This window comes from Orcinus orca, chromosome 5 (assembly GCF_937001465.1).
Source record: "Orcinus orca chromosome 5, mOrcOrc1.1, whole genome shotgun sequence".
Classification (NCBI taxonomy): Eukaryota; Metazoa; Chordata; class Mammalia; order Artiodactyla; family Delphinidae; genus Orcinus; species Orcinus orca.
In genome coordinates, this window is record NC_064563.1 from 96,453,274 (window position 1) to 96,477,462 (window position 24,189).

A 24,189-nucleotide genomic window follows, 5' to 3' on the forward strand; every position below is an offset into this window, starting at 1 on the left:
AGGATCACCCACATGTGTTTGTCTTTCCTTCCTTGTCAGTGGTGAAGGAAGTGGTTCATGATATCAACACTGTCCTGGTGATTACATCAGGAACTTTATTATTAGTCGAAAAGTGAATCCCTTGACACATTACCTGTTTTGTAAAATAACTGCAATAGTGGGAGTTTAGCTTCTGAATAACGGAAAATAGTAACTTTCAAATCTAACTGGTAGTTATGTAAAAGGCAAGGTTAAGCATTTGGCATTTTTTCTTTATGAAGCCTCTGCAACAAGGTCAAATCTTAGAAGTGTAAAATTGTAAACAAACTCCAAGTACAGTATGTCGTCTCAGCCACTTGTAAAGCAAAATAACATCTCACAGGGCAGTGAAACAGTCTTAGACTGTAGAGAAATGTGTAGTTACACCATTCCCTGGCCTCTAGAATTTAAAACAGTCAACTGAAATTCCAGTTCCAACTAACTGTTATGTTTTCAGAGGGCAGGCTTTCTATACAAGGTCACTGAGAGTGGGAGGGAATAATTGCTCAGCTGTGTTCCTTGTAAGATGTAAAGTGTTTTGTAAGAAAACATCAGTGGCACAGACTTAGCAGAGTGCATTTATTGAGAAAAAGAATAGTAGCATATCCCAAAGCATCTCATTTAGACATATTTTCTGGTTTTAGTTCTACATGTCAGTGTAAGTCAATAGCTGACCCCAAACTCTTCAGGTCAGTAGATGCCTGTTTGATATAGTGACAGAACTGTTACTCATAAATACACAGCAAGGTTCAAATACACCTGAAATGTGGAGTCTGTTCCAAAGCTCTTACAGAGATGGAGGTTCTTAAACACTTAAACATTTCTTGAGGACCTACTGTGTTTCTATGAAGTGCTTATTACCTGGGGATGCAAAGCTATACAAGATATAACTCTGCCCTTGACCTGTCATGGAGCTCAGAGCCCAGCATCAGAGCCAGGCATGTAAGTGGATAATTGCCATGTAGTATGGAAGGGGCTGTAATACAGACCTATACAAAGTACAGTGGGAGCAGTCGAGAACATCTGTCTTGTTTTTCTGGCCACTGCTCAGACTGTTGTCTGTCTGGATTCTGCTGGCCACTGCCTTTAGGAATAGCATTATTGTACTCTTGTTGGAAATGCTGTGGTGAGGGTAAGGAAATGATTGCTAATCAGTATGGTAGGAATGATGATTTATTAATGTGAGGTTCCTGCGCATGGTTTTCACAAGCATCTTAGCCAGGTGATGGAAAGTGGAAGAAACAGTTTTCCATCTAATAGATACTAAATGTACTGAGCGTACATGGATGTTCAGGAAACTAAAGAGTAATTAATTGATGCTAAAGAGCAAAGCAAGTTGAGTACCTGCCTACGTTTTTGTCTTGCTGTCCTTGTCATTCATTTGAAATTACATTACCGAAAGAGTTTTAAAAGCATTTAAAAAGTGATGATACCAAACAGCCTTTTCCTGCTTTTAACCCTCAGTACATTTAGTACACTTGCCAAGCTTGGAATATAATTTTTTCTCTATCTTTATAATTTCGCTTCAACCATAATATATTTTAAAGTTTGTCAATCAAAAATGCTTAAATTATATGCAGCTATTAAAAAATAAGAGTAAGTATTCTCTTCTGAGTTGAATTACTCACACCTCTGAAAAATATTGCATGTGGAATAACATTTAGGTTTAGGATGCCTATTGTTTATGTTTGTTCGGTTTGAGAATATCACTGTCCTTGGGCCCTTGGAACAGGGAATATCATTTATTTGAATCATTCTTCACGTATTTCTCTTCCCTTAGTTAGGTTGTTCTATATTAGCAGAATCATGGGCCCTAGTAGACTTTGATATGGTAACACATTACGTGTCTGGCTTATTTTGTTTACTACTGAGTTAGATTCTGATTTGTGCTTAGATAAATGGAGTGATCCCAAAGTTTGCCTCTTATCACTTCTAGGTAAAGCTTTTGGATAAAGTAAAAGATTTAAAGGAATCCTCCTAAGAGTTCCCTGGCTTTTTATCTGTGTGATGTGGAGCACACATTTAGCAGAAGCCTTAATCAGTTATTATCTTTTAAATCCTATAGAATTTTAACCATTCAGATTTTGAATCAACTTCTTACTTTCTTTCAGAGTTGCTTTCTATGCTGTCTATTTATTTCATCATTCATTTATCATGTCCTAAGTCTGGAAAGATAGAGAATCATAGATAACCATGTTATCCTGTAGGGTGTAGTTAAGTTCTGTAATACGGTGTAAATAAAGTGCTGTAACACAGCGTCTGGTAGATGTGAGTGTTGCTTGCTGGGGTGAAAAGTTGGTGTAGAATGCAGCATAGTGGAGGTATTATCCAGCTATTTTTTAGAGGATGCTTTGGATTCCAGTGAAGTGAGGACACATCAGACAGAAGGAATGATGATTAAAGGGAGATTGCTGAGTGAAAGAAGGTTGGAGAAAGATGAAGAGGCTTTGACTGTTTTTTCAAGGAATTTGGACTTTATTTGGTAGGCCGAGAAACACTGAGATGTTTGAGCAGAGTGAGAGAAAGTCAAGACTATGCTGTGATAAATTACTGTCTTGACTCTAGAAAGGATGAATTAAGAGACAAAAAGAAACCCTTAAAAGTAGGAATAATGATCAAGAGGAATTAAAACAGACTGGGCAAGAAATAATGAAGGGCTGAGCTAGAGAATTGACAGTAGATTAAGCAAGTGTTGGTTCAAACGTGGGAGGCATTTTGGAGTAAAATCTAAGGTCCTGGTGACCCTTCAGAGATAGAGGATGAACAAGAAGTTGAAGTGAAAGTGATTCTTGAGGTTTTCAGCTTAGTTGACTATAAAGGCAGTGATGCCCTTAATGAGATAAGGTACATAGGAAGAAAAAGAGGAAGCTTGGGGGCTGGTGCATGAGAAGTTTGTTTTTTGGCCATGTCGAGTTTGACTTGCCAGAGTGAAATCCATTTTGAAGTCAGAAAATTGAATGTGCAGTTAAAGAGAGAAGTTGAAACTAGAGACATATGTTTGGTAGATATGCCCATAGAAGCAGCATTTCAAGCTATAGAACAACAAGAGAGTTGGAGGGCAGAATAGAAGGTGAGAGGTGGAGAAAAAGTTAGAGATTGGAATTCTCGGCTGTATCGGGTGTGTATCTATAATTAGATGGCAGTGAAGGAAAGGGAATCCTGCAAAGAACAGTGATGAGACAGATAGGAAAAGAATGAGAGCATACTGATTTCCTGAGTAGAGATAGCTTTAATGAGGATCTAGTTTCAAAGTCTGAGAAAACCAAGTTCAAATGGAGAAAACCAAGCCGAATGAAAGTTCAAGAAGTCATTGAATGTCTTGAGTCGAGTCCATTGTTGATCTTTCAGTGTAGTTTTGCTTATGTGACAGCTAGATGAAAACGAGTATGTGGATTATTTAAAAATTGTTCTAGAACTGGGACAACTAGTGTAAAGAAAGAAAGTTCTGATAGATACCTTGAGGGTTTGAGCAGAGCATAACTTTGTGTGTAGGTGCTGTTGGAGAAGTTCACGGATTTAGGGGAAGGAATGTAGGTAGGGAGTGATTTAAGATGTAAGGGAAGAAGAAATAATTGATGAAGTGGCATCCTGGATTACAATGTGAGAAGGAGAGGCTAAGAACAAGTAGAAGGGTAATCCTTGGTAGATAACTGAAACTTCCACTTAGATAAGAGGGAAGTAAGGAAATATACAGAAAAGTTTTGGGGAATTTTTAAATTTTATGTTGAGTTGTCAAGAAGTGATTTAACTTGTAACATTTATAATGTCTAAATCATGTTTTAAAATTGTATATTATAGAATAAACAATATATATTTAAACTAGTTTTATAGCAGTGAAGTGCATAAATAAGTAAAAAATTGAAATGGAAATCAGTCCTGAGCCTTTATATTAAGATCACCTTAAAAACATGCTGTGACTTAGATGATGCCACAATGCTGTTTTTATCTACTCTGCTTGGGCATATATTTAAGATATTTTTAAATGTATTTGTAAGTGCTGATTTTCTCCTAGTAATTAAAGAAGCATTTTGAAAATATCCGACTAAATCTTTAGCTTTTTAACATATTAACATTTAAATAATTGTTAAGCTCACACTGTTTTCTAATAGGAATTACAAAAAATAGTTCTTAGTATTCTACCTTTCAAATGATTCCAGATCAGCTGAGTACCTATGTACTGATTCCAAATCAGTAGAGACCTGGGCTTATTAGCCTTATCTGCTCCTATTCTGTACAAAACAGGAGACTTTTTAAGGATTTCAGGTAGTATAACAAACTTTAGGAACTAAATAAAAGAACTCTTAATGATCTCCAACAAGGCGGCCAGTGCCCTTGGTCTAATTCTCACATCTTTGCAAAACCTGCAGGGATTTTGCCATGTTGTGGTACAATATGGAAGGCGAAGAAATCCTAAAAAGTTGCCAGTGCCCAGTATGTGTCAGGTATTGTGCAGAGCACTTTACATTTCCTCTTCTGAGAATTTGTAACATCTTTAGAAGTTTTCATGGTTTCCAGAAGAAGAAACTGGCCCACGGTTGTAAAGCTAATAACTGGCAGGGCTAGATCCCAGGTTGGTTTGGTTCTGATGCCTATGTTTATAGTATGAAGATTCAAGCACGCTGCTTGAATCTTCCTCTTTCCAAGAGAAGTAAATCAAAAGGATCTTTACCCCCTATATTTGAAATGATCAAGTTCTTTCCCAAGCTTTGTATTCATTTGTAGACAGGTTTATTCAATATAGGTATGGACATCCTGTTTGTAATATTACTTCTGAGAGGTTCCTCCTTAACTTGTTCCTTTCCTCCTTTCCTCCATCAAATATTTATTGCGCATCTACTATATGCAAGATCCTACATTAGGTGATGGAGATAGACCAGTAAGATAGATATGTGAACAAATGAATACACAATTGACATCTTAATTACAACTAGTCAGTTATTTAATGGTGCTTCTTATAACAATAAAAAGGTTATAAAGAGGTTATAAAGGTTATAAAGTTTATAAAAGGTTATAAAGGTTAAAGGTGTCTTTCTAAAGAAACCTTCTTTGAAAACCATAAAAGAATTGGTAGTTTCCCCCAAATCCTGCTATGATTAATTTCTAGACTCATAACCAGTTATATGCTAAGCTTCTTGTTTTGCCCGATTAATATTCTACGTAGAAAGAGTTCTGTTTTATTTTTATATTTTTAAAATTTTATGCTGTATAAGTTTTTATGCTTTTATATACTTAGTGGTGTGATTTGCTGAACTAAACTGTAAAGAACCCAAAGAACTCACAGATCCTTTTTGTCATAATGACATATTTTTAAGTAACTGCAATAAGGAATCTCTTACAGCAGTTACCTGAGGAGCACAAACAAGGGATTCTTTCAGGCTTCCCATACTATCTTTAAAAAATGGGATATTTCATTTCGCAGGTACAATACATGATTTAATATAACTGAATGCTCCATGAGGTGAGGTGTGTTTTATAATGAAGGTCTTCTGTGGTATGCGCACAATTCCTTACTGTTGAAGTTTCCATTTGCTTCAATAGAATTTCTTTCATAGGTTTCAGGGCCTGGTTTGAACCTTGTTTGAAGAAAATATGTTAGCTGACCTAATACTTCTTTGTTACCTTTTGGCTGGAAATTTTAATTAAAGCACAGTCAGGAAACTGTTTAAATGCAAGAGTGTTCCAGAATAATTAATGGCTTTGAAGATTCTTGTAGCCCTAGTAAATCCTGTGTTTATATTTGTGCCTTTGCTTTGATATGGTTGAATATATATTTTATATATGTGAATACATATTCATGTATTTACTGAAATACACATGTAGTGCCATATTAAATATAAAATATATTTTTTTTATGTATGTGAGACGATGCATATATAGACATATACAGAGAGGACTACTTAAAAATCTTTTTTTTTTTTTTTTTTTTTTGCGGTACGCGGGCCTCCCACCGTTGTGGCCTCTCCCATTGCGGAGCACAGGCTCCGGACTCGCAGGCTCAGCGGCCATGGCTCACGGGCCCAGCCGCTCCGCGGCATGTGGGATCCTCCCAGACCGGGGCACGAACCCGCGTCCCCTGCATTGGCAGGCAGACTCTCAACCACTGCGCCACCAGGGAAGCCCTAAAAATCTTTAAATACATTTTCAAGAAATACATCAGGCAGTTGTCTACTGTTATGGAGAGAGTGCCTGACTTGTAAGTCCAGACAGCAGGGTTCTGAGCAGTAAACTTAACTAGGTTCCATTTCTGTGTTTAAGTATTGTTATGTAACAAGTAAGGAGTTGGTCTTGGTGACCTCCAAGGTCCTCTTTAACTCTAAAATCCTTTGAGCCAATGACTATAATGGAATTTTTAGCCCAATTCCAATATTAAATGTTTTACCTTTTAGTTCAAAAGCAAAGAGTAATGAACCAATCCTTTAATGTACCAGTTGTGGCCTAAAAAGTCCATCAGTGTATAATGTGACTGTAGATGTGTTCTTTGTGAAAGCTCTCCTGTGTTGGGACCCGCTTTCATTCTAGGGAGTGACTTCGTTATTTCTAGAAGTCTGACTCATTCGAATCTGAACTTGAACCTTAAATGGTGAGCTTGATTTTTCTCCTTAAAATACTGGTTTTAGAAAAGCAATTTTTCTCACCCTGGCTTTCGCAGTTCCTTGCACATAGCAGGCACTCAATAAATATTTATTGAATTGAATTGAATTAGACCTGCTAGGAAGTCATAGTCCTGGCATAGGGTTATTCATTTTCGGCAGTTTTCGGCAAGAGTTGACATAAATCACAGTTTAATACTAATCCAACTGATGAACTGCACAGTCAGCGGCATGCAGTAGTAGTTCAGCATTTTATGTTGCACTTGCCCAAGTGCAGATTTAGAAAACTGTGTGGCCTACAAAGGCCTTGATGCACTGACTCTAGCCTATTGAAGATCTCCTCATTCCACTCACCCAGGGGCTCCTATGCCCCCACCTTTTAGAATGACTGCACTGACTGCTCTTCACACACCCTACTCTCTGGGGCCTCTCAAGCCTCTGCACATCCCTTTGCCTGGAATATTCCTTTTGCAAATTTAGGTATGCCTTTCATGGCCCTGCCACGTAGATGTGTCTGCTTCATTCCTCCTCTAGCGCTTTGTAGTCTCCTCCATTATAGCACTCTGATTCTCCTGTCATTCTTTTCTGAGCCACCAGTCTTTTTCACTAGAACACTCCTTGAGGACAGGTGTGTGATTTATTCATTGCTGTACTCCATAGGGCCCGAAACAATGCCTGACATACAAACGTTTGTAGAATTAACAAATGGGTCCTCAAGTTCCTGTAAATTTGCAAATGGAGTAAAATAAAAATGTAAATGAGTTTAGCCAGGGATCATTAGTTATATGCCTAATTCTAATTAAATTGTGATATAGTTAGAAAGAAGATCAGGCTGAGATTCATAAGATGCAGACTCTTGTGTTGGATTAATGATTTTTCAATAGTCGCCTTAATCTTTGTAGTTCTTAGTTTCTTTATCTGAGAAATGAATGGATTGGACAGGATCTTCACTAAGATCCCTTAGAGCAAGAATTACATTGCTCCTAAGTTAATTATAGAGAACTAGGTCTCTTCTGCCAGAGTCCTTGAGGCATGAAGTATGCTCTAGTCATCTGTAATTTCCTGGCACTAAGCTCAGTACCTGGTATATAGTAGTTATTCAAACAATTTTACTGAATAAATCAATACTCAGATAGAATTATAATTTAAATAAAACAAATGAGAAAAAGGCCACATAGCAAATAGTAAATTAAAAATTTGTAATGTTTAAAAGAATCTATTAAGGAACAGTGATTTGGAATGTCTGAAATTTTTTTATTTATCAGTTAAAAAATTCACCAGTTGGAGGAAATGATTTTAAAGTTGCCTAGCCCCCCTAACTACAAGTTAATAATTTATCAGTCTGTGACATGTTGTACCAAGTTTTATGTTGCTGAAATTAAACTGCCTGCTGTAGGATGTTGGTGGTGATATTTTTGAAATTTGTGTGTACTCGTGATATTATCTTTTAGTTTTAAGAACTGAAAAACCATCTTGTTTCAAGCAAGATTTGTTAAATCATTGATATATTTGGGACTTCATCTGTCTTTAGGGGAGAAAATACTATTATATAGTTCAATCATGAAAATAAGGAAGTAATATAATAACATCTGTGTGTAAAAATACATATAAAGAATTTCAGAATCAATCAACCAATCATCTATACATCCATTTATCAGTTCTGTACTGTATGCTAGACAGTTCTGCTTTAGGCACTGTGTACAAAGTGGAGGGAGATAGAACGCCCTTAGTTAATGTGAGAAATGGTTGTCTTAAATTAGGGGCTGATGCTTGATAGTTTGAGCCAGACTTTTTTCCCCCACAAAAGATATGGTCATTTCTCAAAGGAAGCAAGTGAGAAAGTAAGTTTAAGAGTACTTTTTCATTTGTCATTTCCTTGACTTACTGTGTTTGTGGTTCTTGAAATTATTAATGTCAACTCTTTTTCATTTGGCCGGGGCACTTTTTGAGTGCCCAAAAGTGTATCCATGTTTTTGTGGAACCTGAAATTTAGAGTGGTCCTTTTAAAGAAAAAAGTACAAATACAAAATTGGGTATGAAAAGAAAGACCATTAAAAAAAATGGTTAAGTCCACAAACATCAGAGAAATAATCTAGACTCTGTACACTTATTATTTTTTAAAATTTATTTTATTTATTTATTTATTTTTGGCTTCATTGGGTCTTCGTTGCTGCGCGTGGGCTTTCTCTAGTTGCCGTGAGCGGGGGCTACTCTTTGTTGCGGAGCACGGGCTCTAGGCGCGCGGGCTTCAGTAGTTGTGGTTCTCGGGCTCTAGAGCGCAGGCTCAGTAGTTGTGACGCACGGGCTTAGTTGCTCCGCGGCATGTGGGATCTTCCTGCACCAGGGCTCGAAACTGTGTCCCCTGCATTGGCAGGCAGATTCTTAACCACTGCGCCACCAGGGAAGCCCTCTGTACACTTTATGCTTTGATTCTCTTCCATTGCCCACGTATGCCTCCAATTCTGGGTACCATTGGACACATTCAAATTACGAAATTTAAACGTGACCTTCCTGCTCCTGTGCTGGGCTGGTCAGCACCATGAGCACTTGAAATATTCCCGAAGCCATTCTTGTATCACAATTGCTGACAGTGATTTAACTAGTTCCAGAAGTGACTGCGTTCCTTACATGTACCTTCCACTAAAGCCAAACTAAGTGTATTTCAACTCAAATTCCCATTAGCCAGACTCCAGAAATGCCCCCAGCTCCTTCAGTGCCACCCAGCAGAAGGTTAAGTTTGACAGAAGGGATGTTGCACTGGGAAAAATACAGAAATCTTAACTAATTGTGTGTAAAATATCTTGCTCTTGAAAACTTTACAAAAAAAATGTATGACGAGACCTTTAGAAGAGGGCCAAGTGTCTGAGGGACCCTCAAGCTTCTGCTTCACGAGCTTCTCAGTAACTCTGCTTTGATGTGTACATTTTGCCTTTTGTAAGAGTGTGTGCCTTTACACTGTGTACACACTTGTGCAATTCCCAACGAGTTTATTTAAACAGTCGTTTAATTGGATGGTTCTTTATGCTGTGATTGGAGGGGTAAGAATGAGAGATGGGTAAAATTACTTATGACTAAATCACATGAACATGTAGAAAGAAGTGAACGTAGTAGTAGAATTACTACCTTTTCGTGCTAGCAGAAGGTATGGTTATGCAGGCAGCCCTGAACGCCCCAGTCGTTGGGTGGCACCTGATGGAATGACCGAACCGTTATGTATCGTGTTTCTAGGCCTGGGATGTAATGTGAAGAGGTGGAAAAGACTTGTTCTGACCTGACACCCATTTACTACTTAATAATTCAGTTATTAAAAGAGCACCTGTTTTTAGTACTTCTCAGGGTTCGGGAACAATACACCAAAACGTAAATTAAAATCTATCAAAGAGCTTTAGCTGGGAAAATAATCTCTGAATGTGAGATGTTAAAATGGGCCAGCAGATGAGGCCCATTCCCTCATTTTTGTTTAAAAAAGATACTGTTAATGATATATAATAATTAGCCCATAGGTGTTCTGTTAAGCCGTGAACAATGGGATGTTGAAGAGAGAATGAAAACTTTCCGGGTTGAAAGTTAAGGTCTGACATAGAAAAACTGAATGAGAAGAGAAGAGAATAGTATTTAATTGTATGAAAACAGATGGGAATGTAGATTCTTTGTAGATTGCTGATGATAATTTTAAAATCGAAATGTATATTATGCAAGGCAAAGAAATAGTACATAGTTTGATAATTTTCTCAGCTCTTCTGTGAAAGAAAGTGTTGCAGTTCATATGAAAGTGTTTTATTTCTGTCTTTGTTTCTTTTAGGTCAGACTGTGCCAAAATCCCAAACTTCAGTTGAAGAATAGCCCACCATATATACTTGATATTTTACCTGACACATATCAGCATTTGAGACTTATATTGAGTAAATATGACGACAACCAGAAACTTGCCCAACTCAGTGAGAATGAATATTTTAAAATCTACATTGATAGTCTAATGAAAAAGTCAAAAAGAGCAATAAGACTCTTTAAAGAAGGCAAGGAGAGGATGTACGAAGAGCAGTCGCAGGACAGGTAAGAATATTTCAGATTTTATTTTTCTCAGGGTTAAGGTCATTTATGTTGCTTTTTGTTTCACAGTTAGGATGAATGTTACCATGTGTTTGTTTTGGGGGAAATATCATTGCATTTGTGTATTCGCTTTTCATATTATTTAAACCTTGTAGTTTTACACAAGGTTTACACAAATTTCTCTGTGTCAATAGCTAGTTCATGAGACAGTGTTCTTATTTTGTTTTAATAGCTTTATTTTTTAGAGCAGTTTTAGGGTTGCAGAAAAATGACTCAGAAAGTAGAGCTCCCGTATACTCCCTCCCGCCATTTGCTGTTTCGTCGATTATTAAAAGCTTGCAAAAGGTGGTACTTTTGTTACAGTGATGAACCAGTATTGATACAGTTTTATTAACTAAAGTTCATAGTCTGTATTAGGGTTCACTCTTTGTATTACACGGTTCTCAGAGTTTCCACAAATGTATAATAATGTCATATATCTACCATTATGGTATCATGTAGAATAGTTTCACTGCACTAAAAATGCCCTGTGTCCCACGTATTCATTGCTTCCCTCCCCCACTGCCTCCACCATACACCTCTTGAAGCCCTGGCAACCACTCATCTTTTTAAAGTCTCTATAGTTTTTGCTTTCTTCAGAATGTCATATAGTTGAAATCATATAATATGTAACATTTTCAGACTGGCGTCTTTTACTTAACAGTATGCCTTTAAAGTTATCCCATGTCTTTTCATAGCTTGATAGTTGATTTTTTTTTTTATTACCGAATGATACTCCATTACATGGATGTAGCAGTTTGTTTATCCACTCACCTATTGAAGGACATCTTGGTTGCTTCCAATTTTTGGCACTTATGTATAAAGCTGCTATAAATATTGGTGTGTAGGATTTTGTGTGGACATAAGATTTCAGCTCATTTGAGCAAATATTTAGGAGCATGATTTCTTGATATTATGATAAGCCTATGTTTGGTTTTGTAAGAAACTCCCAAACTGTTTTCCAAAGTGGCTGTACTGTTTGCATTCCCACCAGCAGTGAGAGTTCCTGTTGCTCCATTCCACCAGCATTTGGTGTTGGACAGTGTCTTCAGGACGTAGTCTTGATTGGAGGTGTAGGTGTGTAAGATGTGGGTGGAAGATGTAACTTCAGTTCCTATACTTTGACTGTTAAGTGAGAAGCAGGGGCAGTGATGACTGAAGTGACATCAACTGAATCCTCATTTTATAGCCAGGATTTTTGACTTAGAGACTCTTCACTGAAGTTTGTTTTTTGGCTATTTCAACGTTAAATTTCATGATCTATCTTAAACTAAATAGAGCAAATAATAGAGTTTTCCATTTCTGGGACATTTAAGTTCTATCTAGAATGTTCACCGATAGTGATAGTCTATTTAGATTTCCAGACTGGAAAATAAATATTAATTAAAATATATAATGTCTTAACGTAGTTGTGAATTTTAGTTTAAGACTCTTAACGTCTCTGGATTTTAGTTTTCTTAGATATAGGAAAGACCTCTAAGAAATCTCTAATGTTTCAGGTCAGAAACAGTAGTCTCATATAGTCTAATGAAACATAGGATTGTGTAACAGAAAATTCAGTTATCTAGGTATATAGACTCTGAAGTTGTTTGTAAATAGCAGCCGAAGAAATACCCAGAGTGAGTAAAACCGTCAAATTCAAGCATAGTAAAACCCTCTGCCAAAGGTAAAATGGCATAAATGTTTCCTTATTTATCATTTGCTCTCTAAATTAGTGATGAATCCTAACATAATCATAGGAGTCTAACCAATTATGTAACTATGGGCTCATCACTTAATATTCTTGGACCACAGTTTATATATCTTGAGGGTGGTGACCCTTCTAGTTAGCTGCCTTTTAGCTCCAAGCTCTAAGACCCTCTCCAGGACTGTTAATGGGCATTTTGAATTGCCACAAGGTTCCAGAAGTAAGGAATAGAAATATCATAGTGATTGCTTCTTCTTATAGACTTCGCAAGAATGGCCAAGGTTATGGGAAGCCAGATGTTTATGTTTAAAACTGTATTTTCGCCTTGTAGTTTTAACGTAGATCTAATAAAACTAACTTGTTTTAGAAACATCTTTACACTTCTTTCTCACATTTGGCAGCCCTGAGATTCTTCTTGATATAGCAATGTAATCCATGAAATTTTAATTTTTAGGTTATTGGATCAGTGAGAAGGTGTGTAACTTCTAGGACTAGGAATTTGAGTCGTGTGTTTCAATTGGATGTAGTAATATATGATGGGGTAAACTTGTATCTCACTTTTACATCTTTTTTAGAAACTTGAAACATTTCTAACTCAGGAAATGTCTTATAACTACCATTTCATAAATAAATTCAGATTTTTTTGGCTTTTTATGTGGGAGCATATCATGGTGGAATCTTTATAAATTTTGGTTGTGTGTAGATTTCCATAGATGATGACAGACTGCATAATGCTAACTGATCACAATGAGGCAACTCTGTGTTTTAAGTGTCCAAGTAAATTTTGTCACTGTCCTAAATTCAATTCTAAAATAAAGTTTATTAGCTTCCGTGATGGTATAGCATATTTCTAATTGGATTTTTCTTTCATCCATGTTCAATTTTCTGATAATGTTCAGTGGCCACTGTGTTTATGCAAAACTTACATTCGATAAATGATCATAATTCATAATAATGTACTATTCTTGGTACACTGTAACAAGACATAAATTTTTGATTTATGTTTCTGACTTATGTTTCTTTTAGTAGGAATATATATATATATATATATATATATATATATTTTTTTTTTTTCGGTACGCGGGCCTCTCACTGTTGTGGCCTCTCCCGTTGCGGAGCACAAGCTCCGGACGCGCAGGCTCAGCGGCCATGGCTCACGGGCCTAGCCGCTCCGCGGTATGTGGGATCTTCCCGGACCAGGGCACGAACCCGTGGCCCCTGCATCAGCAGGCAGACTCTTAACCACTGCGCCACCAGGGAAGCCCTAGGAATATATTTTTAAACGTTCACTTCTGTGTTCCCTTAGATTTCCAAATGTAACTGAGGCTAAAACGTGTCACTGTACACGGAACTCTGGATGTTTTGCTGTATAGAATATGAAAGAAACTCCTTAGAATGTTCTCAGGGTTGGTAAGCAATTGAATATTCTTTTTAGTAGTATGACTCTTATCTAACATGTATTACACACTGCTAATTGGGAATATTATAAATTCTCTGAACAATCTTTTTTTATTCTGTAAATAATGTCACTAGGGACATTAGTATTTTTTGTTTGTTTGTTTTTTTGCGCGGTACGCGGGCCTCTCACTGTTGTGGCCTCTCCTGTTGCGGAGCACAGGCTCCGACGCGCAGGCTCAGCGGCCATGGCCCACGGGCCCAGCCGCTCCGCGGCATGTGGGATCCTCCTGGACCGGGACACGAACCCGTGTTCCCTGCATAGGCAGGCGGACTCTCAACCACTGCGCCACCAGGGAAGCCCGGGACGTTCGTATTTTTAAGCTGAAAATGAAGGACAGTAATACTAGAAATAGTAATTTGGAGTTCATTGACTAAACTAGCATTTCCCTGAGAGATTCTGTACTTTATGAGTACATGAATCAAAATGTTTATTTTAATGTTCTTGTTGTATCAAAAATAAACTTCTTTGTGGATTTGTTTTAAATGTAAGGGCAAGTGGGAAAAAAATCAGGCATCAGTTTTGAACTAGCTGTGCTTTGATTGATTGCTAAAATATGAGTAGCCCGAATTTTTAAGGCAATTTCACACAAATGTGATAAATATAATAAATAGAAAAATAAATAGATATAGCAAGTGGCATGCAGTGTATTCCCTGTGTAGCGGGTGAAAGGTAGAAATTATAGTTAGGTAAGTTTATTTGCTGTGGAAATAGATATTAAGAGTGCGTAATGCAAGCCTTTTGCTTTGAGAATGGGTGGAATAATGATTTCTGGTAGAGGCAGCCTGCATGCCTCGCTTGACGTTTATAGTAAACCTCTTCCTTCTCCAGTATCACCTTTTCCCCAGTTCCCCCTCCCCCCCAAACAGCTGAACCTCACACTGCTTCTCCAGCAGTGTCTAAACCATTCTGAGCTGGTATTTCTGGGAAGAGTAATTCAGTGATTTCTGGCACACATAACGTTTTCAAGTGAATGTGTGGAGTGGGCTTCAGGAATCATGTAGAGAAGGGACAATTTATAGTTTCAAGCACAGAGAAGAGGAGAAACTTATAACATATTGCTTAAATTTTTAGTGGCAAAAGTCAAAGTGGGTGTGAAGGTAGTTACAGGTGACAAATATGAAATTGACAGGAGATGCCTTTCCTCAGTGATGTGGCTGGCAGTTTCGTCAGTTGACCATTTTAATAGAACAATATTTACTCTTTCATATAAAAAGTTATGTATTAATCTCCTGTTCTTCAAGCCCTGGTGTTGGACACTGTTTTTTTAGAGCACCCAGAGGTGATGGCATAACGATAATCAGATTTTCCCTATTTTAGAACTGCTTCAGTGAACCAGAGTGCTACAACCCATTTTTCCCTCCCACACTCCGGTTTGCAATCACTGGAACAAAACCAGAAGTCAACTGAGGTGGAAAAATAGCTCTGAATTTGATAACCTATCTGTGAAAAAAATAAAGGCTTTTAAAAAATTCATGCCAAAGAGTAATACACAGATGTTGTCTTATTATTAATATCATTTGAAAGCCCCTGGACCATTCTTTATGCACATGTGTTGTAGAAAACAAATCATAGTGTGCATAGCTTGTATAATAATACTCATTCTAAATGATATTATTTTAAAAAAAGTATTTTGACATTAAAAAATTAGTTCTAGAAGATGCTAGCCTTTATTTAAAATCCTTCAGGAGCATCAGGCAAAATCTTTATTGACTATTTTGGCTGAACAAAGATAAACGTATAGCCTGCTACATTAATGAAGTGCCTTTCCCTCTAAAGAACTACAGATCACTCTACTTGCTGTTTATGCCTGTGTTGTAATTCATGAGATAGTGTACCAAGAACATTTTGAAACTGATATACTGAAGAGAAATGGTTAAGTTAAAAGTTGAAACAAAACAACATCAGCTACAACAATAATAACAGTAAGGGCAACAATAAAACACAAAGCTGCAAACCAACCTGCTTGCGTTCCTCATACCACTGTATGACAACATTGCTTTGGCCAAAGAATAATGCATTAATTGAAATGTTTAAATTGGTATAAACATGAGTACTTGTTGATTACATGGTCATGGAAGCAGTTTTGAAATTCCTTGTGGGTTTTCAGTTTAACCATAGGAAGAGATTGACCTGTGTACACAGTTTGGGTTCTGTGGAATAGTTTTAATTATTATGGGATCTCACAGGTTAATGGCCTTGTTTATAATCCCACATCAAGTTCCACATTTTCTCCTGGGCAGCCCTGTACATTGTGAGAAGGACATGAAGAAAGAGTGCAGGAATCTGGTGGTGTGATGCCATTTCTCCTCCAAGGTTTCTTTGTAACCTTGGTTGGTTTCCTGACTCCAGTAGTGTTTTTTCAGTCTTTAACTTATTTTCTGGATATTCACAATATTTGTTGGCTGAGACATTTCAGCATCAACAAATGAAGATGTCGTTTGTTTTAGACTAAATGTTACTGTTGCTCCATCAGTCTGTTAAATAGTTTTGCAAATCTAATAGTAGTTTCTAGTAAAAATACTTTTTTTTTATTATTACAGTAACCATTTGCAGGAGAATTAATCTTAGGGAAGTTATGTTATCTATAAATAATTTGTACAGTATTGAATGCATTGCATTTATTCTATGAAGTATCTGTTGTTTAATGATGCAAGAGAAGGAATGGTTTATACTCCTTTAAAAAAACAATTTTATATTTAAAATATTAACCTAATCTTCCTATTTCTCTTTTTATTGACTAATGGTGAAAATTGCAGTTCTTTTGCATTTCATGAGGACAAGGGACAAGTTGCAAGTAGAAAAATATGATTTCTAAGTAAGTCAAAATAGGTTACTGATAGGTTTGAACACAACTATTTTAATATAAACATACTCAGTTGCTATTTAATTTTTTCTATATGTATCTGCATTCTAGGCATTTTTTTTTCTTTTCAGTGGAAGAACAGAGGAAGTGGAAGATTAATTTGTGACATCTTAAAATGATAATATATAATTTGGATTCAGAGGAAAATAGTAATCAATCCTTTTAAGTAGAAATATGTCTGCTAAGTAGGAAATGGAATTTTCTCTAGGAAAAGTGAATATCTTCCTGAGATTAATTTATCACGAATGAATAGAAAGTTTATTTAGTCTTGATAAGAATGCTTTCATTCATATTTAAAGCATCTGAGAGATGTGAATATACTTTTCTAAAGTTTGGAAATGAAGGGCCTTATTTCTTTAACACACTATGAGAGTAGAGACCACAAGAAAATTTTCTAGACAAATGTTTTCAAAGTTAAACAAAGGGAGTCTGTCAGAGTGAGCAGGTGAGAGCTTGCAGAACCTTTGACTCTTAAGGACTTTGGCCAACTACATCCATGCTGCTTTACTAACTGGATACAAAGTAATTTATGTGTTGATTTTCATGTAAGTCAAAAGTGAAGGGTTTCTCTAGCAGTTTCCTCTTTGGGATATATTTTCAAAATATGAAAGAACACAAATTATTCTGCTATTCAGATATTCAAATTTAAGACTAAATCCACTGTCCCCTGTTTTTAAGTTTTAAATGAAAAGTGTTTACAATTAATCCATTTATTTGCTGTTTATTTACTTTTTTTCCCCAGCCCTGTGTTAATACCATTCAGTCTCTAACACCTGGTTTATTAAGTATTAAAACTTTTATTGCAATTCATTTAAATTCCTTCCAGGTCAAAATATATACACGTGATATTTTGATTTTAAAATTGGAGAATTTTTTTCCTTGCAGTTGAGAGTTGATTAAAGGTTCATAAATTGCTGAGTGGTAACCATTGTATCGTAAGACAGTAAGCCAACTCACAAGACTCAAGTGCACTTTATGGTTGAATACCTTTTATGTTTTTCAGTCTTAAGGCAGTTTATTAAAATTGATGTTTTCCTTTCAGTAAATATCTGGTGACATTCAAATTTGATAATTAAAATCCTGAAGCACTCAAGAAAGAATGCCTGTTTTCAGTTTCATAATAACAATACTCCCACAAAGAAGGTTGATGAATGATGTCTTTCAAGTGGCAGATTTGTTATTTAGTTAAAGAGAGCTCCTTTGGCAGATTTTTACGAATCTAAATTGAAGTTTGTTTATAAAACAGACAAGCTGCAGTGATAATTCTATAGCCTGAGGAATGCTTGGAAATCTAGTCCAAGAAGCATCTTTTTTTCCCGGTGATTTAACATAGAAGTGGAGTTTCCTGGAATCCAAACAGATTAGCATCCAGCACTAATTGGGTAGGTCATAAAATAGTACTCATATCTCACAGTTTTGAAATAAAGTGCTTCAGGAATATTCAGTTTTCTAAACCCATTTTAATATTAATCTTTGTCTCTTTAAGCTCATTATTGTCAGAGCATGAGTTCTTATTCGAGTTTGCATTTATACATGAGTTGTTTATAGATGTGTTAATTATAGCAGGATACGCATAGGTCATTACAGAAAGTACCCATTTATAGATTTAAATCATAAAGAGAGATCGAGGCTGCCTGTCTTATTTGGTAGAATCACTGAGGAACAGATTAAACTCAGAGACAATTTAGATTTATTTTTGAAATGTGTTACTTTGAACATCTGATCATGTGATGTAATCACATGTAATCATAGATGTGTGACTATGAGTTTCCTAGGACTGCTGTAACAAATTACCACAAACCTGAAGTTTATGTTGTCTTAAGTTGATTCTCTCACACTTCTGGAGCCTAGAAGTCTGAAATCAAGATGTCAGCAGGACCATGCCGCCTCCAGCTCTCTAGGGCAGGATGCTTTCAGGACTCTTGTAGCTTCTGATAGATAGCTCCAGGCACTCCTTGGCTTGTGGCAGCATAACTTCAATCTCTGCCTCTGTCATCACCTGATGTTCTCCTCTGTGTGTGTGTCCAGATTTACGTCTTAGGAGAGCACCAGTCATAATGACTCAGGGCCTAACCTAATGACCCTATCTTACCTTTATGACATCTACAGAGACCCTATTTCTAAATAAGGTTACATTCCTAGGTAGGGTTAAGGTTAGGATTTCAACATATCTTTTTAGGGGGCACAGTTCACCCATAACAGTGACTGAATACAGCACAATTTATACTATGGAAGGGAAAGAAAATTGAAACTCTGAAAGTGTGAAAAACTTTGCTCGGTAGAAGATAATGCTAAACAAATTACTTAAAATTGTTTTTTGAAGGGTCTGTAGCTCAAATAATTTTGTAGTTTTTTTCTCAGGTTTATAATAAAAAGCTTGATGAATTAATTTATTGGTTAATTTTTATGCATATATTGAAAAGCATGGTGAAATTGACTTTCATCAATAATAAAATTTTTATATAAATTGAAATAAATGAATTTATAAGTATCTTGTTATAACATTCTTACTGATTTCAATGTATAAAATTATAAAATGCCATCTCTTTAGAAATTATTAGTACTATGAATATGTATATTTAATTAATTCACAATATTACTAGTAGCCCTGATTACCCTTTGATTAAGAATCCCTGTTTTATTCTTTTATTTTTGTGATAAGCTCTGGATGATTAATTAAAATAGTTAATTACAACTTACATCATCATCATTAAATCTATGTTTACAAAGTTTTCTGTATTGCAAATTAAAAAAAAAATGTGGGAGGTATTTTCCATGTTGGTGGCATAGAGGAGACTACACTTCATGTTCACTTTGTGTCTTTACTATTAAGATATAAAGTATTATAAGTATGATTTCAAATTAAGATTTTAGAGAATCAACTCAAGGGTTTTAGAAAACAAGAGTAAATTATTTCTGAACATGGCATGTTGAGTGGCTTAAACCAGGGGTCAGCAAACTGTACAGAGCTAGACAGTAAATATTTTAGACTTTGCCAGGTCCCTGGTAACTAGTCAGCTCTGCCTTTATAGTAGGAAAGCAGACATAGACGGTATGTAAATAAATTGGAATGGCTGTGTTCTAATAAAACTTTATTTAGAAAAACATTGTGGTAGACTAAATTTGGCCTGGGGGCTGTGGTTTGCCAACTTTGCTTAAAGTATTCATCTAAATTTTGGACAGTACAATTTTAAAAGTGTTTATTCAACATGGGCTGAGTATATAAATTGCATAAACTAGGAATGTGTCTGGATAAAAGTAATAATACCTGAGCAACTGTAGTTTACATATATAGGGATATATAATTCTCAGCAGTGCTGTCAGAGACTAAGCTCTTTCTGACTTTGTAATGTCCTTCCTTAGTGTGTTGGGTTTGTCCTCACTCTAGTCACCTAATGTCTGTAGAATTCCTGCTGCAGGTCCATATTTTTTTAAGGCTACAAGACTGAGGAGAGAAGGGCAACAGTTATGTATGCCTGTCCTCTTTATATTATTGATCAAAAAGCTGTCCAGGAACCTTTCTACCAACTTGTTCCCTCCAGCAGATTCTCTTAGGTCTTTTTAGGCCTGAAAAGTGTGATATCCAGAACAATAGTGAAAACATTTAGATATAAATTTTTTCTATTCTTGTTGGCTTTCTAGGGAAAAATATTTAAAATTAAAAGAAGGAACAAATTTACTGAGACAGTTTCATCTTGAACTCATTATCTTTTAAAAGAGAAAACAATTCTGTTTCCTTTTTTCATTGAATAATACCTCATTCTCTTTTAAACTTTGATGACTGGAAACTTATGTTCAGACCCAAGTAATTGAAAGCAAATAATTAGTTTCAATAGGTAAGGAAGATTGAAATTATGTTTTATAAGCCTTGTATTATTATCTTTGTTATCAAACATACCTCAGAAATGTGTGGTAGGTATTCAAATTCCATTTTCTATCTGGAGAAGCTAAATTGGAGGTTACATGACTTGACAGGAATTTTATATATCACGTGTGATGTATTTCTAAATGATGTCTTCTTACCAGTCGGCATGTGTGAGCCTGCGGCTGTTGGCAGCTGAAGGGTATTGTCTCAGGAACACTCATTCGAGCAGTTAGCTATTTTATACTTGTGAAAATGAGGTGTTTTCTCATCTTCATTAAACCAGTATTGAGATCGTATGTCAGATGGTCAGTAAAAGGAACTTTTGTTTTTTTTGCAAGACAGCTTGTATTAGTTAAGTTCAGGACTGTTTATCTGAAACATGCTTTTTTGTTGTATTTACATGTGTGTTTGAGAGAGAGAGTTTTAAAACTTTTAATTTCTCCAGGTGAGCAAAGTCTTTTCCTTTGAGGAAATGGGAGAGGTTACCTAAGTATTTCCTTGCTGAGATATATTAACGAAAATAAAATTTAACTCATCTTGCAGATACTGCGAACATTTCAGTTTTTGTTCTAAAGGTTTTTTATGGGGTATATTGATTTTCTATGGTTGTAACAGCATGTGGAGCTGTCAAGTTTATTCTTTTCGAGAAAAATTTAATTTGACTAAAGATCTCTATTCTTGTCAGCCAGATCTCATTTATCTGATTAAAGTAGGTTTGCACGGATTCAAGTCCTAAGAAACAGAGAATTCTCCTTACCAATTTTTTTTTCCCCTGTATAATTCTAATTTTAGTTTATTCTCCACAGAGTTGGATATGTAAAAATTTTGTTTTTATAAAGCAACTGAAGCCGTAAAGTTGGTAATTTATCACAATCTTTCACCCACTTTACCAGTATTTGGTAAACTACAGCCTGTAAGCCAGATCCAGCCTGTGCTTCTTTCTGTAAATAAAATTTCAGTGGTACTTGGACATGTCTTTCTGTGGCCACAGTGACAGACGTCAGTAGTCGCCACAGAGACTATATGGCCCACAAAGCTGGAAATATTTACTATGTGAGCCTTTATTGAAAAAGTTTACTGACCCCTGCATTATTGATATAATCTTCTATGGCAGTCTTAGAAACTTGGCATTTTTAACATAAACATTTTCTTCCTGTTGATTTTCTATTCTGTTCTGCTAGTGATGCTTTATGAATTACTGATCATTGTGATCTTCTGAGGACAATAAAATGTTAATGGCAGGGAGTCAATGATTGAGAGCTAAATCTTTATTAGACCCCTATTTTCTACCTTGTGTCAGTATGATGTATTTAATTTGTATATAATTTTAAAGTGTGATAAATTTAAACTTTTTTTGTAGGGTTTTTTTTTTTAAACACAAGGTACACAAAATATGTCATTAATGTCTTTGACAATCATCTAATCTAAGGGCTCTGTACATAGCCCATGGACCAAATGATGCGTTCTAACCCTCTAGAATGGTTAAGTATAGGTCCCTGACTTCCTACAATACCTCTGCCTTTACCAGTTGGGATGTGAGTTTCCACGTTTTTAAAAGTACCCTAGCTGTTTCTGCTGTCCTGCCTGCTCTTAAAATCCCCAAGTCAAATCATCTCATTTTATGTATACAGTCACCTCGGATCATTGAAATGGCACCGGTGAGGCTAGAAAGCCCAGATCTGTTCAGAACTCTTTTCATTTTTCTAAGCTTCCTTTATCACCACTGTAGGTAGATGACCACTCCCAGCTGTAAGTCATTTTAAAGGATCCCAAGACAGATAAGTTTCTGAAAGGCTTTTGGAAGAATTTTGTTGGAAAAGAAGGAATGAAATTCTTTTTTATATTCTTTTCAGATTGGCCTAATCACTATCCTTAGAATTTACCTTTGCATGCCAACCTTTCAGCCTGCCATTTCCCCTTCATCTTCCCATGTCCCCTCCTCCCCATTTAGCAGACCCTCTTTCCTATTATTGGTATAGCTGAAGCTCCCACTCTGCTCCATTCATATGTAATTTCAGCATTTTCTGATCACTCCAGCCAAAATATCTCTTTTCCCTCTGACATTTATCAAGACCTTTCTAGTGACCCTTAACCAACTGTATATTGTCAGATATTGCCATCTTCTTAAAATGGTGATAAGACAGGTCATTTTTAAATGTCTCATTGTACGTTGTTTAAAGGCAAAAATCACTTCTTTGTATCTCCCACAGTATCAAGAACAGTGCTTCAGAGGTGGCCAACACTCACGAGAATATAGGATTGTTCCTCTAGAATTACTGTAGGATTATTTGAAAATTCTGATTTATTCCTCGTTTAGGAGCTACTAAGGCCTAGAAACACGAGAAAATGAAAGCGTTACATGGGAAAGTGTCTGGTGAAGTGTCCAAAGGCTTATTAGCTTTTAGAATTTGTAGATAAACTCTGAATATCAACTTTTTCAGATTTGGGAATAAGTGCCATTGATTTTAGAAGGAAAAAAATGTCCATAAGCACAGTAATACCACTATGATTGATCATAGGATGGTTATATTTTACAGGAATTCTTAATTTTTTTTTTTTTGGCTGGCCTGTGGGATCTTAGTTCCCTGACCAGGGATTGAATGCGTGCACCTTGCAGTGGAAGCGTGGAGTCCTAACCACTGGACCGCCAGGGAATTCCCAATTTTTAATTCTTTGTGTATGCAGAATATCCTTAATGTAGTGACATTTCTGGATAAAGTTGGTGAAATTACTCCGATTTGGAATCACTTTAATGGAGTGTCCTTATGGCTACCCTTCGTACCTATGAAATAACGCCCTGAAAAACTCATAGTGCCACCATGCTGCCTGTTCCTACAAACCACACACGGCAGTGAACATATTTTGCAGCTTTCCTATTGACATACTAGCTTTCCATCTGAGCTCTTCTGAATGTTTTCACTTCCTCTTGTTTTAACATTTCTTCAAAGACTGCTTTTGTTTTTATGCTGTGTTGTATTTATGACCCTGAATGCACAGAACTTTTCAGCAACTGGGGAATCCTCCAAAACTCTATGCTTTCGACATGAATAGTCCAGTTTCGTTTGGTATATATTATTGACAGAAGTGCTTTGTCGTCTTCATTACTTTCTGTGCAGCAGATCGTCATTATATCGTTTCATGACTCTTCAGGGAGTGTATAAATACGTGTGCACAAATGAAAAAACGTCTCATTATGGTGATCATCTTGTGTTGTTACTGATGGAGTTCCCTGTTACAGATAAGGATTTTCAAACTTGAAAATTCGTTTTCAATTTTTAGCTAAGATTTTTTTTTTTTTGGTATTTGTGTATTTCCTTAACCGCCATCTTTTTTTCTTCCCTTTTAAAAGACAGGGTTGGACAGTTAGATCTGGTATTCTTGCTGTAAAGCTGAAAGCTTTTTTAACTTTTTTTGGGGGGGGCGGGGCACGAGCATACCAGCTCTGAGGGACATCTGAGACATTTTGAATATGTAGACAGGGATTTTAAAGAAAGGAATTGCTGTTCTCTTACATCAACCATACAGACTTAGAAACAGACTTTAAAGGAAAACAGAGACATGTGTGTTCTCACTGTGTATCATTGTTACGCCCCCTCACATAGCTGTGAGGATTTGTCA

The 24,189-nt window shown here is 36.2% G+C and overlaps 1 protein-coding gene across 1 annotated transcript in view; it reads left to right on the forward strand.

Moving 5' to 3' along the window:
- Nucleotides 1-24,189, forward strand: part of CBLB (Cbl proto-oncogene B) — a 214,354-nt gene that overhangs the window by 3,840 nt on the left and 186,325 nt on the right. The window contains exon 3 of the mRNA XM_033432235.2: nucleotides 10,411-10,661. Coding sequence (XP_033288126.1) covers nucleotides 10,411-10,661 — 251 coding nt within the window. The remainder of the gene's footprint in view (nucleotides 1-10,410; nucleotides 10,662-24,189) is intronic.